The sequence below is a fragment of the Equus przewalskii genome, chromosome 1 (assembly GCF_037783145.1).
Source record: "Equus przewalskii isolate Varuska chromosome 1, EquPr2, whole genome shotgun sequence".
Lineage (NCBI taxonomy): Eukaryota > Metazoa > Chordata > Mammalia > Perissodactyla > Equidae > Equus > Equus przewalskii.
In genome coordinates this window covers 160,790,526-160,810,159 of record NC_091831.1, presented here as the reverse complement: position 1 = coordinate 160,810,159, position 19,634 = coordinate 160,790,526, and the positions used below count along the sequence as shown (strand labels likewise).

Here is a 19,634-nt window from a genome sequence, read left to right as displayed (position 1 = left end):
TAGAGCAGTATCACTAGGCAGATTCTTTCCTGCACCTGCTACAGCACGGGCTCTTACTCAGAAGAGGAGGTGTCCAGCAATGCCTTTAAAAATAAATTCACAGTTCAGAATGGGGATCCCAGTTTCTAGTGGGATCCTAGTTCAGCTTCAGGGTCATTCCCAAGACCTAATTTATTTCTGGCAGATGTTGGCTGTCTTTACATTTTTCCAATATTTTTTTATTAAGGCCTGCCTGCCAGTGGCCCACTCATTTAATTCCTCATTTCTACTTCTTAGTACCCAAAGAAGAGTAAGTGTTTGATCTCAGTGGTAGTGTTCTTTGCCCATTCCACCATTCTACAGCTTGTAATACCAACAGAGTTCCAATACCAATGAAAGGGCATCCTCTTTATTTTATTATGTATGTACTTTAGTGAGCTTAAAGTCTGTCTGCAACCGTTATCAGAAAGGAAAATCAACACATTTAATAGTAACTAGGCAGAGGAAACAACAGGCAAACAGAAAAAGTATAATAAATTAGGACAAGGAACAGAGTTGTTGCTTGTTAACATTGGCAATGGGAGAATACATATCCAAAAATGAAAGCCAGAAATAAAACACAGGTAATGAGTATATTACCCCCATACCCAGTGATGCCAAGAATTGTTTTTACAACCTTTGTTTCAAGTTATAGGAAATGAAGGAGCTACATATGTCTTGCAAGAGAGATAGAAACATCCTCCTGAAGCACAAGCCTTATATAAGACCTGACTACTTTCCTAGGAGGTAATACAGGGTGTATATGGTAAAGATCGAGAAAGATAAGGTACAGAGTGAAACCAAGAAACAAGGCAGGGGTACATTTTCCAAGGCCATCATTCCTAATGGGTATTGGATGCTACAATCTGTCGTTCAGCAGTATGTATAGATCAGACCTTGAAGACGGTCTATCTGGAAGTGGTCCATGCTTCTCTCCCCCTGGCTAATGCCATCTGCCTCTGTTGGTAGAGAGTCTGCAGCAGAGGACAGGAAGGCAGATATGGGTATTTACAACAAAAAGGGTAAGTAAGGCCCTGTCCAGCCATTATGTGAAGTTTATTGGGACAGTAAACCACTGCTGTTGCTTCCCCATAGTTTTCTCCATTGCATGGTAACGTTTCCAAACAGATTTAGTAGGCCTGGCATGACAAAGGCTTTGTTGCTACTTATGAAACTCGGGAACATTTCAGTGTTTTATGGTGATAAGGTGGCAGAATATTTGAAACACTACTTTGGAAGACCTGGAATGTATGACTACCATGCCCAGAGATGATTACCAGAGAGACAGCATTCTGATGCCTCTGGGAAGGTGGCACTTTCTTTAATAACTCTTTTTTTAAACTTAATTATGGTAATTTTGAAAAATACAAAAGCAGAGTATTATAATGAACTCACATGTCCCCATCACCCAACTTCAACAAATAACTCAGCCAATTTTTCTTTCTACTCTCTCACTGCCCCTGTCCACTAGACTATACTAAAGCAACACCCAGACAACTATTTAGCTTCCTATCCATTAGTATTTTAGTATCTCCAAAAGATAGACTATTTAAAAAAAAATAACCACAATAGCATCATGCCTACAAAAAAACTATTAACAGTTCCTTAGTATCAAGTGTCCACTAGGTATTCAATTTTCCTCAACTTTCTTATAAATGGTTTCTATAGTTTGTTTCAATCAAGATCCAATTAGGGGCCACGTGTTTGTAGATGGTTTATATGTCTCATAAGTCTTTTCTCCTCTGTAGGTTAATCCCTCCATCAGTGAGGATCTGAGAGGAGGATTTATTTCCCTAGTGTTGCCTCTTAGGACTTAGACCCTAATTTCTTGCTGATGAAAATAAAGGGCATTTTGGAATATGAAAGCAAAATATTTGGGTACTTTAGTATGTCCCTGGGGTCACCAAGAGCTTGGCATGGAAAAGGGCCTGAAGATTCTCAAAACCCAAGCCACAAAAGTTAACTTAAAAGGCAAGACCGGACATTTCATTTAATAGAGCTTCTTACAAACCTCTCTCCTCACTCCCATGCCCTTTTCCTCTTGTTGCCTGCATCAGAATCATAGTCCCATAAATTTACAAAATATTATTCTAGCTATCTCTGGAGAAGCAAACATGGTTTTTCCTAGTTCAAGCAGTACCTCTACCCTAAAGATATATTCCAGTGAAAATACTTACTTTGTGGAACTTCTGGGAATGTCAGTTGTGTCCACAAACTTAGTTCACAATGGCCAAGACCTCTCAGTTTAAAGCCTTTCACTACTGTGTGACCTAATTTTTAAACCCCAAACCAGGAAGCTAATCTGACAGGACAGAATCTTTGGAACTGAGACCATTCTGGAAAACTGTGAGCATACGGTTACCATTCTTGAAACCTATGTCATTCTCCATTGGTTACATTCTAACCTTAACAGGAGGCATTTAGTGCACAGGCCCAACCTGGGAGCTTTTCATGCACAGACAACTTAGACTAGCCAGGGCTCACCTGCAGGACTGGTAGCTGGAAACCAGGAAGGCTCTCTGGTGTGGTTCTCCTCTCCCTCTGACCTGAAGGATAGAGTGGATGGTGAAAGATAACTTCCTTGGGCAGTTCTTTGGCAGGGTTACTTATGGATGGGGGTAAATGAGTAGTTCTCAATCTGCAGTATGCTACTCCAAAGGGAAAAGACAGTTAGCTAAATAATTTAAGAGGTGGGTTATAAAGTTCATTCTTTTCCTCTGAGGATAGGATGCTGACAGAGAGGTCTGAGATTTGAGTTTAACTATGAGTAGAAAGATGTAGAGGTAATATAAAGATTTTGGTGAGCTATGGAAGATGACAGCCCCTTACCAGGAAGACTGGTAACAGAGGCACTTTTTTAACAAGATGGAGAGAAAAAAGGGTACTGGTTTTATCATTCTCAATCAGAACTGAGCTCCCAGCAATGTTCAAACATAGGAATCTCAAAAGAAAAAAAAAGGCAGTTTAATTTTTAATTCCTCAGGTGACCTTCTGGCTAAATAGCATGACTAGACCAGTGACACGATGAGTGCTATTTAGGCAAAATCCAAAGCCCCCTTCACTGTGAAGGAAATGGGATAACTCTTGAAGAATCACACTGGAAACGATGCTCTTGGGGGTAGGGAGCGCAAATCCCAACTTCTTTTCACCCTGAAAATCTTCATTTTAATATGTATGTCAATAGTTTAAGTTCCACTCCTTTGGGAATGTTATGTAACTTACCTGAACTGTTGGGGGTGAGGACTCCATTTAGGGATGGTCTGAAAGAAAAGATCCCTTGTCCAGAGGAGGCAGATGAAGGTCTAAGAAGGGAAATAAAAGCATCAGCAGAGAAAAGGAAGGGTAAAGGTGAAAAGCATATGTAAAGGAAGAGCCTATACATCTAGTCCAGAAAAGAATAAATCCCCTGCTTGCAGCAGAGAATAAAATTAAGTAGTTCGGATATATATTAGACAGTCCTATTCAACCTTCTCTTTTGTTTACAAGGTAGATTATAAACCTCAGTGGTACAGGCCAGTGGAGCAGTAACCCCAGGGCTGCTGGCTGAGTGTGAGTGTGAACAGATCCCAAGTGAAAGGAAGCACAGAGGTACTCACCTGTAAGATAGGCTGTGAGTGGAAGCTGGTGAAGGGGTTTCTGGAAAACATAAAAATGAGTTTGTGAGATAATCCATGAACTAGAGAAGAGATTCAGGTATACTGGAGGTCAGGGCAAAGGAACTGGGGATCAAAGGTTTTCAGTAATATATGTTAGGTTTAGGGGCTAATGGCAAGTGAAAAGCTCACAAATCACCTAGCAGTGTCTCATACAGGAGCTTTCCTCTCCCTTTCATGAGTTTGGGGGCCAGGATCCATCCCAGCCTTGACGTGCCCTAATGTATCCGTGCCTTGGTTTTGCCTCTAAGATGGAGATTACCAGAAAGCATGACTAAAGGCAAAGGGTTATTAAATTGGCTAGGAGTGACATCAGCAAAAATGGTGGAGTAAGGACCTCCAAAAATTCTCTCTCTAAAAGGAATGAGGAAACTACCAAAATTGTCAGAATCAACTTTTTCAGAACTCTGGAAATTAACAAAGAGCTTGCAGCAATCTGAGGAATGTTTATTCCAGAAAAATAGCTGAATGTGGGTAAGAACAGTGAGCTTTGTGGCATTTTAACTTGCCCTATTCCCATTTCTCCTTCAGCTCCATGGCAGCCTTGAAAAGCAACCTGGCAGTCACTACAGGGGATGGAACAGGGTTGGAGCTCTTTCAAAGCCGCATTCCCAGAGAACTGTCATCACTGACCTGTCGAGTGGTTCACTGGAGACTCCACTTGCAAGGCTGCCTCTGTTTGACCTGACTTGGAGCCCAAACTTACCAGGACTTGGAGCTTAGAGTTCACCAAGTGTGAAATGCCTTTTCCCCAGAAGTGTTGGTGGCAAACAATTAGAGACACCTGTTTAGGATGCCTGAGGAGGTGAATATCAATAGGGCAAACAACAGACTAACCAAAAAGTATAAAAGGAAAAGCTGGGGAATGAGTTGTCCATGGGGACTTTGGAAAGCAACACACATTTTTGGAAATCTAGGGCAAGTGTATGCACAGGACTGTGTGCACACTCAGGAAAAAACTGAAAAGGCCCTAAGCTCTCATCTGGTGCTTGCCTTGAGAACATACAAGCAAGAAGTGAAGGCTAAGACACAGCTGTCAACTGCCTGGATGACTGCTGAAAGTGCAGCCTCACACACACACAGTCCCTGAGCAAAGACTGAGAGACTCACTGGCTCCAGATGTTTAAGGAAATCTTTGTCCAATCACTAGCTGACCACTAAGCTAACTGAACAGAGACTTCAGTGGCCACACATGACAAAGAATATGGATTTTACAAAATTAGTTTAGGGGCTGGCTCTGTGGCCGAGTGGTTAAGTTTGCGTGCTCCGCTGCGGCAGCCCAGGGTTCGGATCCTGGGCGCGCGGACATGGCACCGCTCATCAGGCCACGTTGAGGTGGCATCCCACATCCCACAGCTGGAAGGACTTGCAACTAAGACATACAACTGTTTACGGGGGGAGGGGCAGGCGGTTTGGGGAGATAAAAGCAGAAAAAAAAAAAGATTGGCAACAGTTGTTAGCCCAGGTGCAAATCTTTAAAAAAAAAAAATTAGTTTAAAAAAGTCAAACAACAAGGGCCGGCCTGGTGGCATAGTGGTTAAGTTCACACATTCTGCTTCGGCCACCCAGGGTTGGCTGGTTTGGATCCTGGGTGTGGACCTATGCACCGCTTGTCAAGCCATGCTGTGGTAGGCGTCCCACATATAAAGTGGAGGAAGATGGGCACGGACGTTAGCTCAGGGCCAGTCTTCCTCAGCAAAAAGAGGAGGATTGGCAGCAGATGTTAGCTTGGGGTTAATCTTCCTCAAAAAAAAACCCAACTTACCTACTATCCAGACAAAAAAACTTTTAAAAAAAAGTCAAACAACAACAAACAGCAACAACAACAAACCCTGGGGAAGGGGAAGAATCTGATTCCTAGAGTTGTCACATTATATTATTTTAAATGTTCAGTTTTCAACAAAAAATTACAAGGCATGCAAAGAAACAAGGAAGTATGATTGATAAAGGAAAAAAGCAATCAATAGAAACTGTCTTTGAGGACACCCAGACATTGGACTTTCTAGATAAAGACTCTAAGTCAGCTGTTTTAAGTATGTTCTGAAAACTAAAGGAAACCATGTCTAAAGCACTAAAGGAAAGCACGAAAATGGAGTCTCAACAAATAGAGAATACTAATAAAGAAAATTATATTAAAAAGAACCAAATATGGCCGGCCTGGTGGCACAGCGGTTAAGTGCGCATGTTCTGCTTTGGCGGCCTGGGGTTTGCCGGTTTGGATCTTGGGTGCGGACATGGAACCACTTGGCTAGCCATGCTGTGGTAGGCATCCCACATATAAAGTAGAGGAAGATGGGCATGGATGTTAGCTCAGGGCCAGGCTTCCTCAGCAAAAAGAGGAGGATTGGCAGCAGTTAGCTTAGGGCTAATCTTCCTCAAAAAAAAAAAAGAAAAGAAAAGAAATAACAAATGTTGGAGAGGATATGGAGAAAAGGGAACCTTCATATACTGCTGGTGGGAATGCAAACTGGTACAGCCACTGTGGAAAACAGTATGGAGATTCCTCAAAAAATTAAAAACAGAAATACCATATGATACAGCTATTCTACTTCTGGGTATTTATCCAAAGAAAACAAAAACATAAATTTGAAGAGATATATGCACCCCTATGTTTATTGCAGCATTATTTACAATAGCCAAGACTTGGAAACAATCTAAGTGCTCATCCCCAGATGAATAGATAAAGAAAATGTGGTATATATATATAATGGACTACTACTCAGTCATAAAAAAGATGAAATCTTGCCATTTGCAACAACACAGATGGACCTCGAGGGTATTATGCTAAGCGAAATAAGTCAGATGGAGAAAGCCAAATACCATTACATTTTCACTCATATGTGGAAGATAACAACAACAAACACACACAGAGATACAGAGAACAGATTGGTGGTTACCAGAAGTGAAGGGCGGGAGGGTGAAAAGCGTAAAGGGGCACATTTGTATGGTGACAAACAGCAGCTAGACTTTTGGTAGTGAACACGAAGTAGTTTATACAGAAGTTGAAATATAATGTACACTTGAATTTTTTTTGGGGGGGGAGGTGAGGAAGATTGGCCCTGAGCTAACATCTGTGCCAGTCTTCCTCTATTTTGTATGTGGGATGCCGCCACAGCATGGCTTGATGAGCCATGTGTAGGTCTGCGCCCAGGATCCAAACCCATAAACTCCTGGCCACCAAAGCAGAGTGAGCGAACTTAACCACTATGCCACCAGGCTGGCCCCCCAACTTGAAATTTATATAATAGTATAAACCAATGTGACCTCAATAAAAAAATTAAAAAGAATGCCTCCTGTGAAAGAAAGAAAAATCCTCTCTGGTAAGTCTTCTCTGTGGAATGACAAATGTTCTAGAAAACAGTAACAGTTCTGAAAAGAAACAAGACGGCCTTCTCAGTGCAGTAGGCAGCGCATCAGTCTCATAAGAAGAAAGAAACAAGAACTTAAGTGGGTGGAACCAAAATATTTCTTTTCTGGAATATTTTTATGTTTAATACACAGTGAAGAAGCCACATATACCCTTCAGGCTAACATAATTACAGCATCTAGTTAAGCTTCCTTTTAAGCCTAACTTCTACTGCCACCTTGTGGCAATTTAAAAAATCCAAGTCAATTATTTTACTCAAAAGTTATCCTCCCTCTCCTGACCAGAGGCTTTCAGTGACTTTCTATTGCTCGACTTTTTATTTTCCCCTTATCAGTTTGAGAACAGAAATATCATTATTTGAAAAGTAGTAACATATGTCTGGATACCTGGAATCACTGTGTGGTAACAAACAAAGTAAAATGGCATAACAGTCATGCAACACATAATAACGTTTTGGTCAACAACTGACTGCATATAGGATGGTGCTCTCATAAGATTAGTACCATATAGCCTAGGTGTGTGGTAGGCCATTCCATTTTATGATGTTCACATAACGATGAAATCACCTAATAACACATTTCTCAGAACATATCCCCATCAAGTGATGTGTATATTACGTACAGAAAAGCAGAAATCTCATATCTGCACAGAATATGTTGGTTCTTGACTTTTTTTTTGTTTTTTTTTGCTGGGGAACGTTTGCCCTGCGCTAACATCTTCGCCAATCTTCCTCTATTTTGTATGTGGGTCACCACCACACCATGACTGATGAGTGGTGTAAGCCCAGGATCCAAACCTGTGAACGAACATAGGCCCTTGAAGTGGAGCATGCCACAGTTAACCATTACTGGGCCAGCCCCTCTGACACCGTTTTGCCCCTCTCACCAGTAAAAGAGTCTCTGGGAGTGCTCCTTCCCTGCAGGCCTCTGGCTCCCTGATGGACAAATAATAAACATCAATTAGTAAATATATACTGATTTTCTGGCTTACATATTCCTTATTATTTCTCTATATCTACACATTGAAGCATACTGTGTTCTCCCAGAGTGATCCAAGAAGGATCCACACTTTATTACTTCCAAAATAAACATGAGGGACACTGTTAATTTAGTCCTTGAACACTTTCACCATTTTCACCCCTATTCATCCTCAGTGTCAGCTTCTAACATCAGGTCTGCACTGCCAACAGAAAAGAGAGTCCAAGAAAGGCATCAGATAATTTATGCCAAAACCAATGTAAGTTTAATATTCTTGTAAGTTTAAATAATGTAAGTTTTAAAAATGTTTTAAAAAGTTTAAAATGCTTTCATTTAGCATTGGAAATCTCAATCTGGAAAGAGAAGGTAAATATGACTTACTTGTCCCAAGCTACCAAAGCCAGCCACTCTGTAAGGGATAGACTCCACTGAGGAGGACCGGCTGTATAAGGTGAGACAAAAGGAAACAAACAAACCAACCTGATGTTAAACTTTTACATAGACCTACATAGATCTAAAGTCTCCTCAGTCCCTATCTCAGCCACACCAAGATTTCTTTCACCTTCTAGCTTTTTTTTTTTTTGAGGAAGATCAGCCCTGAGCTAACATCTGCCACCAATCCTCCTCTTTTTGCTGAGGAAGACTGGCCCTGAGCTAACATCCATGCTCATCTTCCTCTACTTTATATGTGGGACGTCTACCACAGCATGGCTTGACAAGCAGTGCCTAGGTCCGCACCCAGGATCCAAACCAGTGAACCCCGGGCCACCAAAGCAGAACATGCGAACTTAACAACTGCACCACCAGGCTGGCCCCTTTCATCTTCCAACTTTTGCCAACAGTTTTAATGTTGCTGTGTAGGCTCTCAACTCACCTGACCACTTGGCTGCTATGCTGAGAACTGGGTCGTGGAGTAACTGAAAAAGAAGAGAGTGCAGAATGGAAAGTGACCACCAATGGTGTGGTCTGCCTTGCCAAGCCAATCTGTTGCAAGTGGGTATCTGATTATATGATCTTTTCATATCATACATAAGAGTAGGAAAATCACATTATAGTCTCTGAGAGGAAACCATTTTCCATATGGGAAAGGATATTTATTCATCTCACACAGATATTTGGGCAAAAAATGTTCTTTACCTGACTGTGACGGGGAAGTAATACCCACTGGTCGGGGTGTAGTTGATCTGCAAGGGAAAAAAGAAAAGAGGCAGTTCTAATATTTATAAGCAGAAGTTAAGTGCCACCTTAGAGGATAAATCAGATCATTGTTTTTACAAACAATAGTTTCCTCTCTGAGCACAAATTGCTTACTATCATGTAGTATAGGTGTCACCCCAAAATATGGAGGGAAAGATTCCACATGAGACTCCTTGGTTCTCCAGCTCCCTAAGTGAAACCTTCTCCACTTCTCTATTCCTTGCAATAGGAGAAGTTTCCAAGTCCTCCTTTCTTCCTTCCCTCAGTGCATTACCAAGTAGTCTCAACTTTACATCTGTCTATCCATCTGTCCATCCATTCACACATCCACCATTCCCTCACTCCCTCCATCCCCTCATCCATCTATCCAACAAGCATTTATTTAGTGCTTGTACATCCTAGATCCTGAGATTACAAAGATAACTGGAATATGGGTCCTATTTTTGAGAGGCTCACAGGCTAGTGGGAGAGACAAATAAGAAAAATAAAGCAATGTTTAGGTGTTATAATAGGTATATCAGAAGTACCGAAGTGTCAAATGACACTAGACTGTAACTTCTTTGAGTGCAGAGGCCATGTCTTTTTAATCCATCAATACAGGGCTGATATTAAAAATATTTAACAATTCATAGGGTACAGACATTACCAATTAGAATAACTGGTGATGCACACCCAGAACCTAACATAGTACCTGATAAACAGTAGGCACTTAATGAATATTTATTGAATAAATGAATAATAGAACATCTAACTCTGTCTAATGAAGTCTTTTTTTTTATTTTTATTTTTTTCGGATTTCATATTTCAAATTCTGTATACATTACATCATGTTCACCACCTGAACACTAATTATAGTGTGAAGTCTTGACAGAGGAAATGACATGTGAGTCAAATTTTGAAGTAGGAGTAGGATTTCATAAGGGGACGGTCAAGAGTGAGCATTACATTCAAGATTTTTACTTCAGCACTTTTCAGTGAGTAACTCTTTCTTGGAGAAGTGAAAGATAAATTCATCAACCACTTTCTCCACCTCAGAGCCCACTCAGGAGTTACAGCCAAGAGTCAAGAAAGAACAGAAACTGTCAAAGAGGGCTAGTATGGGGCCTGATAAAACTGACCTGCTTCCTTGGTACCAACTTGGAGATTCCTGTAGGTGAAAAAAATGGGAGTGAAGGAAGCTGCAGCTCAAGGGTCCTAATCAGTGGATCTTACTTGCGAGATAACTAAGCTGCAATGTCCTCTCATTGTGGTTGCTAAGATTCCTAGTAGGAGGAAAAACAGCGACAGTATTTCCTTAGGAAACTATTAGCTTTGGGGGATTAAAATTTTAGTTCCTCCTCACAAAAACACATTGGGAATTCTGTAGACTGATACATGTGGGGAAATATGGAGAGTCTATCGGAAAGAAAGAAAAATGACAGGATTGCAATGTGCTAGAATAGTTACAACAGTAAGATCAATAGGAACATTATATGAACACAAAGAAGATTCCTAGGAAGAGAGAAACGTCTAGGAAATAGAGTTTGAGGAGAGGAAGGGTCCTGAGATTCTTGAAGAGACATTTTAAGTTACAAAAGATGTTTCTTCTATAAGAGAGCCTCCCAAATGGTGAGTTGTGACTCACTGATGTTCGAGAATGGGTTACCAGGGTGCTAAATATTAACCCTTCAGCCCCCAAGGTCGTCTGTGGCCTGGTCCATTTACTGCAGTGTGCTTGTTGTACAGACATTATCAGTTATACGTGCCATGATGCGAAAAAGTTAGGCAACACTATCCTATACAGTCAGCTAGATAGATGGGAAAAGTAGGAGAGAAATAGTAAGGGAAATCTACTTTATTCACCTTTAAGATGGCTAGGTATTTCTTCAGTTCTCCATTCTCCTTCCTTAAGACTGACAGCTCTCTAGGCAAAAGATGGAAACAATCAGTTCCAGCAGGTCAGTGGGATAAAAAACCTTATTTTTATTATTATAAACATCTAGTTAACGCATACGGAGAGATGCCTGCTCTATACAAAGTATTTCTGTCAGAGATCTAGTGATTCAGGGGGACAACGGCAGGATTTTCATGGTGAGAAGCATCAGGTGGACGAAATAAGGAGTCAGGTGATATGGTTTCAGAGGTGTCTACATAGAATTCCATTTCCACTCCATCTACACCCCTGGCCTGCTGATGTCTGAAAATTTCCATCAAGAATCCCACCTTTTAGGTTAAGATTTCCAAAGCACACCCTCCCAGAGGTAACATTTTAAATGCTCTCTCAAATCTTTATCACTGTGAGAAGGCTATGTCCAATTTCTTGAGTAAAGAAGCAGTTTTTGATAGGGGGGAAGGCAAAGAGGAAAGCTATAAAGTGAGGAGGGCCCCTTTGAGGAAAGAAAGAGAAAAATAAAATGGAGATTGAGGGGACCAAAAACTCTATTACCTGATTTGCCCAAAACAAACATAAACACATATGCAGCAATTTTCAGGCTTTGTATCATAAGGAAATAAGGGCTACAGCTTCTCTGAAAGGAAAAAAGCTCTCTGGTGATTTGATTTGTCACTTACTTGTCCTGGCTGGTCACAGTTTGCTGTGCCTCCTGCACGGCTGCTTCTAACTTTGTAATTCTATGCTTATAAAAGGCAATAAGGAGATCTGTTTGTTTCTTCTGGAAACTCCACACCTGCTGGGGAAAAACAGGTCTTTGACATACACCCCCCCCCCCAGCTCATTTCGCCTTACTTCTGGCAACAAAGGGAAATCCATCAAGTCATACTTTATTACTGATCATCTTCTTCTGGAGCATCTGGCCTAATTTTCAACTCCCCAAAACTAGAGGATTCAACACAGGGGAAAGCCAAAACTTTTCATTTCCAGGACAATGGCTTCCTAACTTCTTAATGAGAATGTTTTGACATAGTAGAATGGGCCTTTAAAAATATAATCTTTCGGGGCTGGCCCCATGGCCAAGTGGTTAAGTTCGCGCGCTCCGCTGCAGGCGGCCCAGTGTTTCGTTGGTTCGAATCCTGGGTGCAGACATGGCACTGCTCATCAAACCACGCTGAGGCGGCGTCCCACATGCCACAACTAGAAGGACCCACAATGAAGAATATACAACTGTGTACTGGGGGGCTTTGGGGAGAAAAAGGAAAAAAATAAAATCTTTAAAAAATATATATACATAATCTTTCATGTTGAGCAAAAAGAGTAACACCCAAAACACTTTTTCAAGCTTAGAATTGGTTCTGATCTGACTTGTCTACTATTAGTTTAGACTCAGCTTCCACATTGCTAGCTACTAAACAACCCTGTAACCAATTTACTTTCCCTAACATACTCACACAGAGACAGCTGTAAGCTGTTTATGCTGCTATGATAAAGGGCAAAAAGGCACAGATTCCTGAATTTTATTTCTGGGCACAGACAAATAATTTTATCTTTTGCTTTACTTTACCATTTGATAGACAGATGTGCCTATCATGGGATCACTGAGTCAGATCAAAAGTTAATATTTAGAAAGTGTTTTGGCTTTGTCAGGCTCTATTTTTGAATACACAGCAGTATTTATGTCTCATCTGCTTCCTCCCTATTCAGACTATAAACCTTTTGTCTAAGGTCCTTCCCTAGATCTTGGTACTTTTGTCATAAACTTTTCATTCTCATCTAATTTGCAAGTTGTTTTTTCCACCTTACTACAGAATTGTACTTAACAGTTTATACAATCTCTGAACTCTTCCCTTTCTTCTCAAATGTAAACTAAACTAGTTCTAGATGGATAAGAATTCATTGTAGTCTATTTTATTTTTTTTAAAAGTTATTTTCAATAAAAACAAAACATGTTCATTTTAGGAAATTTGAACAGTGCAGAAACAGAAAAAAAAAATCACTCAGAATCCTGAGAGTTACCTAAAATGGTGCGGTGATTGGGGAGCGATAGATATTATAGATAGATATAATATATAGCCAAGAAACAGTATCCCAAACATCCTAACCTACTCTTGGGATCAGTCTGTGGTAAAATTAAGTTAGTATCAGGCTAGAGCCAAGAAAACCCAAATCCCGCCCTAGAGTAGTTCTCCCTTTGAGACCACCAAGGGTCACATATGCACGGAACAGACCCCACTGTGGAACTCCAGGGCGCCAGACTGGAGTACTGGAAGGCCTTTTGCCTAAACAGGCCTACTTTGCCTACTGACTCCAAAAAACTCAAACCCAAATCTCAGACCTGACCATCCCAAGAAGAAGAAAAACCAACCCAAAAAATAACCACCGGCACAAAGTGTTGGAGGAGAGGAACAAGTGGTTTTGTCCAATGCTAGAGTACCAACATTTAGCCTATTTCAAATACATCCACCAAAGAAGATTTTAAATCCTAACTTAGTAACAAATCTCAAAAACTCATTATTCTCTCTCATTTATATCCTTCAACCTTATAAAAAGGTGGGCTTCTTTCTTTTTCTAAAGAAGGACAAATTTTGCTCTTTTTTAAAAAATTGGGATTATTTTGTTAATATAATCACACAGAGCAGATAATAATAAAAGTAGTTCTGTTGCTATCACTAAACACTTTCCGGATAACACCAAGTGTTATTTATTTTATTGGAACAATGTATGAAAATAGCTGCTTATAGACCTAGATTCCTTTCCTACATTCCTTTCCTATACTAGGACCAGGTAAAGGTATTATGATCTTCATGCTCTAGATTCTCAGTCATTTTGGAATTGAAACATGGAACATAATTTTTATTTTATTTACTGAAGAGAATATTTTAAAACTCCAGTTCTGAATTAGTCTAGTTAACGGCAAGAGGCTGGAGAAAGCAATGGAGAAACCACTGAAAGATCCTGAGAGAGGCACCGTAATGGAAGCAAAGGGGGAGCTCAGTAGTTTATTAGGACAAGACTTAAGATATTTAGGTTCAGCGTGGGGTGTGCATTTTACTGCTTTATTTTTTAAAAAGGGTTTTGTTTATAAAAGTAATACACACTTTGGAAATGAACACTAGCTTGATGGATTGTTTCTTTTGTACTAATGAATGGCTTTCCTAATTCTTATTTTTAAATGTCAGAGTTTTTTCAGTTGAAGATTTATATTCCCATGCAATTTTAATGCTTTGAACATTTGTAAAGGAGTTGCTAAGTCTTAGAAATTTACTTTAAAGGTTCATTTTTACTTTAAAAGTTCACTATCTCCCTTTGGCACTCAAAACTGATTAGTTTGCCTTATCTATCTTTTGTGAAACTGACTCCCTTGTTCCATAATATCTAAAGGTCTTAGTATGTTTGAATTATATCTCAAGATAATCATATAGTCGAGAAAAGAAATTTCTCTTTACAGAAGTAGTCCAGCTAAAGTAAATGAGAAAGGAATGACAGAACTAAAATATGAGCATTTTGTAACTCCTACAGAATTAACAGATCTATGTAAAGTTCATCAACGGCTACCATCACACAAAACAAGAGACAGAAGACCATTACATAACTCCTGGTGGAACACAACACTGCTATAAAGTAGTCTTGTCTCCCACCTCCCAATCAAATGATTCCGATTAAGCCTAAATCTAACTAGTAACCTAGAGGAAATATAGAGCACAGATGAGCATACTAAATGATACCATGGGGATACAATGAACAAAAGCCACACTGTGAACAACTCTCTAGGACAAAAGACCATTTTCTTCAACAATAATAAGAAAAAGAAACGAGAGGAAATTTATAGTTTAAAAGAAATTTAAGAGACATAACAATTAACTGAACTATATAGACCCTACTGAAACCCAACTCAATACAGTTTTAAAATAATTATGAGACAACTGGGGAAATGTGAATGCTAACTGATTATTTGATAATATTAGGGAATTATTATTTTAGCATGACATGGATTTAAGAAGAGAGTACCCATCTTTTAGAGATATACTCTGAAATATTTACAGATTGAAATGACATACTATCTGGGTTTGGCTTCAAAATAATCTAAATGGGGTGGCAGGAGATATAGATGAAGGAAGATTGGCCATGAGCTGATAACTGGTGAAGCAAGGTGATGGATACATGAAACTGGAAATGCTAAGATAAATAGTATGGTTTCTTGTCCTTTAGCAGCTCTTCACTGTATAGTAGAAGAGACATTCAGACATGTGAACCAATAAATAAAATACAAGGTGATAAGTAGAACAGAAGAAGTATGCATAAAGTATAGAAATAATGATTAAGAGGTAACTATTCAGTCTTCAGAGTATGGAAGTCAGGCGTTCCAGGCACAGAGGTACGAAACTATACGGTGTATAAAAGAACTGCAAAGAACTAAATCTATGTTATAGATTAGGTAACAAGTAACCTTACGTTGGTACATGAGATGTGAGGTGGTACTTATAGATGAGAATGGAGAGGTAAGGAGGAACCAGATCATTAAGGGAACTAAGTGTCACTTTGAAGTCTGAAACTTAAGTGATGAGAAGCCACCAAAGGGTTTTGAAAAGGCAGTTATACGTTCAGATTTGTAACTGAAATGGATTATTGTGGTGATCACAGAGAATAGATTTGAGCAAAAAAGAGCCCTAAAAATTCTTCCTTATCAAAAGCAATTGGAGGACTGTTAAGATGTCAGGGGTACCCACTCTGAATGAGAGAACCTCAGCAGCCCACTGGCATGCATTAAGTTTTGAGTTACAGAGTTTGTGATCAGAGCGACATAACCTCTCACACTGGCTTAAAGTTCCTCAACCTGCTCAGTAGTGATAAAGAACTCGACTAGAGGAGCCAGCTGGGAGGCACAGTGGTTAAGTTCGCACCTTCCGCTTCGGCGGCCTGGGGTTTGCCAGTTCGGATCCTGGGTGTGGACATGGCACTGCCTGATGTGGTAGACATTCCGCATATAAAGTGGAGGAAGACGGGCACGGATGTTAGCTCAGGGCCAGCCTTCCTTAGCAAAAAGAGGAGGATTGGCAGCAGATGTTAGCTCAGGGCTAATCTTCCTCAAAAAGAAAAAAAGAACTTGACTACACTCTTTCAGAAGTCCCAGATTAGCTTTTTCTTTTAGATACAATAATCTTCAACTAAATAAAACCTTTCTTTAAAGGCAGCATTGATTATCACAGTTGTTCAATTTTTTAACTCAAGTGAGGGATGGAGAACTGGTCTGATCTATTGATGAGTTCAGGTCTTGATGTGAGTTTATTCAAATGTGTATATGGTAGTTATTTATGTATATGCTGGCAAAACATATGACTTCAAAGTCAGCAAACTACTGACAAGGGCCAGCTGCCTGTTTTAGTAAATAAAGTTTAACTGGAATATAGCCATGCCCATCTGTTTACATACTGCCTATGGTTGCTTCTGTGCTACAACAGCAGAGATGAGTAGCTGCAATAGAGACAGTATGGGTCGCAAAGCCTAAAATATTTACTGGGCCTTTAAGAAAAAGTTTGTCAATCCCAACACTAAATTTATGAAAATCTCTCTATATATATCCATTTGTGTCTTCTCTGAACTTGCCTTTCTTTGTGGATGTATATCTTTCCCACTTTTTCTCTCAATCTCTCCTTTCTACTTCTTATTCTGTTTGGTTTCCTATCCTGTCTGTTCTTCCCTATTTGTATTTATTTAATGGACATTTATGTTACTTGTTCTTAATTTAAAGTGGATAGGCCCAACAGAACGGGAGAAATTGTACTGGAATATATAAAGAACTCTTTTTTTTCTTTTTTTTGAGGAAGATTAGCCCTGAACTAACTACTGCCAGTCCTCCTCTTTTTTGCTGAGGAAGCCTGGCCCTGAGCTAACATCTGTGCCCATCTTCCTCTGCTTTATATGTGGGACACCCACCACAGCATGGCATGCCAAGTGGTGCCATGTCTGCACCCAGGATCTGAACCAGCGAACTCCAGGCCGCCGAAAAGTGGAACGTGCAAACTTAACCGCTGCGCCACCGGGCCAGCCCTCAACAAGTTAAACATAAGAGTTATCATTGGACCCAGTCATTCAACTCCTACATATATATCCAACAGAAATGAAAATACATGTCCACACAAAAACTTGTACACAAATGTTCATAGCAGCATTGTTTGTGACAGCCAAACAGTGGAAACAACTGAAATGTCCCTCAACTGGTGGATGGATACATGAAATGTATATCCATCTATGTAATAGAGTATTATTTGGTCATAAAAAGGAATGAAGTACTAATGAAGTTCTAATATACACTACAATGTGGATGAACCTTGAAAACATTATGCTCAGTGAAAGCAGTCAGTCACAAAAGATCATACATTGTATTAATCCATATTTATGAAATGTCCAGAATAAGCAAACCTATAGGGATAGGAAGTAAATTAGCAATTGCCCAGGGCTAGGGAGGATAGAGAGCATTTAGGAAGTGCCTGCTAATGGGTATAAGCGTTTCTTTTTAGGGTGATAACAATGTTCTAAAGTTAGGTAGTAGTGATCTACAATTATGTGAATATACTAAAAGCACTGAATTGCACACTTTAAGGGATGAATTTGGTATGTAAAGTACATGTCAATAAAACTGTTATTAAAAAAGTAGATGGGATATTTTATACTTCCCTTTCAAAACAAGTTAAAAAGTACAAATTTATTTTTACTTGTGTGGTCACTAATTAATTTCCTGTAGGTTTATGACCTTCCATAATCTACTATGAGTTTTCCACATTATTCTTTAAACTAATATAGTACTTTACAGCTTTCAGAATGCTTTCACAAACATTATCTCATTGGATCTTTATGAGAACTATGATGAGTACTATTATTTCACATTACACGTGAGGGAGTATGAATAGTTCAAAGAAACGAAGTTACAAGCCAGCAGGCAGATGTAGTCTTGAGATTTCTACTCCAATAGTTTTCCCAGTATTATCACTTTACCATACTTCATATATATTAAGGGAAAAAGTTCAGTGGGGAAGGTTGTTCTATTCATTCTTTCAAAGAGTATTTATCGAATCCTTCTATGTTCCAGTACTGTGTCAGGAGCTGATATATAAGATGAATAAGATTGATACTGTTCCTGTCCTCATAGGAGGATGTAGAAAAGCAAACAGAAAATTCTAACATAATATAGAAATATGGTGTTATACATGTTACATCCATGTATATGTTTGGGGACAAGAATGTTCCAGACAAATGGAACAGCATGTACAAAGGCCCAGAAGCAATAGAGAAAATTATGTATATAAATAATTAAAATAGATTCAGTCTGTCTGTATTATAGTTGCAGGGAGGTGGGGATAAGAGATGAGACTGAAGCGCTAAACTGGGACCAAAGCATATTTGGCCTCATAGGCCATCCTACAGGGTTGGACTTTATCCTCAGAGCAATGGTTGTATTCAGTGGTTTTAAATAGAGAAATAACATGACCATATTTATATTTCGAATGACTCTCTGGCTTCAATATGGAGAACCGATATGAAAAGGAAAGACTGGAGGTCAAAGGATCTGCTGGGAAGCTAATGCAGTAATCCAGATGGGAAGCTATGGTGGACTGAATCAGGAGGCTGGAGACAAAGCAGAGAGATTCAAGTATTTGAGAGAGACAGAACTAATAGGACTTAATAATGGATTGGATAGCCATCCATTGGTTTGCAATGGATGGCTAAACCATCCTAACTGGTTTCCCTGCAAAGAGAAGAAGAAATTAAGAACGACTCCTAGATTTTTGGTTTGGTCATTATGTGGATGGTGATTATCATTCATCATGATAGAAACAGGAAGAGTAGCCTGTTTTCCTGTGTGTATGTGGGAGGTGGGCAGGGTGGAGGGGTGTTAAGAATAATGCATTTAGAGGTCAGCCCCATGGCTAAGTGGTTAAGTTCGCGCGCTCCACTTTGGCAGCCCAGGGTTTTGCCAATTCGAATCCTGGGCGCGGACATGGCACCACTCATCAAGCCATGCTGAGGCAGCATCCCACATGCCACAACTAGAAGGACCCACAACTAAAAACACACAACCATGTACTGGGGGGCTTATGGGGAGAAAAATAAAAAAATAAAATCTTAAAAAAAAATGAGTTCAGTTTGGGACATGTTGAATTAGTGAATTGGGACAAGTTTGCAAATGGATATATGGCTCTGAAGTGAGAGAGAGAGTGCTCAGTCACTCAGCAAAGATGTACTGAGTGCCTCCTATGTGGCAAAACTATGATCATTGTAGCAGGTACAACAATGAACAAAACAAAGTTGTTCCCTGCCTCTATGGAGCTTAGAGTCTATGGAGCATATAACAAACACCACTAAAAAAATTGCAATTTACCCAAGTATTATTAAGGAAACAAATAGGTTGCTATCAGAGAGAACAAAGGGGGAGACCAAATTTAGATATAGTGGGACAGAGAAGACTCCTCTGAGGTGACATTTAAGCTGAGATCTTTACTGGAGATAATAGGTTTGGAAGTCATCCTTATGTTGATGATAACCGAAGCATG

At 39.7% G+C, this 19,634-nt stretch overlaps 1 protein-coding gene across 16 annotated transcripts in view; it reads right to left on the bottom strand.

The window, feature by feature from the left end:
* RNF212B (ring finger protein 212B) overlaps positions 1-19,634 on the bottom strand; it is a 64,886-nt gene that overhangs the window by 15,457 nt on the left and 29,795 nt on the right. For 5 of the 16 annotated variants that reach the window (XM_070586963.1, XM_070586957.1, XM_070586925.1 and 2 more), the window contains 11 exons: positions 11,763-11,878; positions 11,055-11,115; positions 10,331-10,359; positions 9,153-9,199; positions 8,890-8,932; positions 8,397-8,457; positions 7,924-7,972; positions 3,615-3,654; positions 3,241-3,320; positions 2,503-2,564; positions 373-992 (listed from right to left, as the gene is read on the bottom strand). In XM_070586963.1, the coding sequence (XP_070443064.1) occupies positions 927-992; positions 2,503-2,564; positions 3,241-3,320; positions 3,615-3,654; positions 7,924-7,972; positions 8,397-8,457; positions 8,890-8,932; positions 9,153-9,199; positions 10,331-10,359; positions 11,055-11,115; positions 11,763-11,878 (654 nt within the window). In that variant the 3' untranslated portion in view covers positions 373-926. Of the gene's footprint in view, positions 1-372; positions 993-2,502; positions 2,565-3,240; positions 3,321-3,614; positions 3,655-7,923; positions 7,973-8,396; positions 8,458-8,889; positions 8,933-9,152; positions 9,200-10,330; positions 10,360-11,054; positions 11,116-11,762; positions 11,882-19,634 lie in introns of those variants that run through there. The other 11 variants (XM_070586900.1, XM_070586884.1, XM_070586893.1 and 8 more) reach the window with 3 other exon arrangements.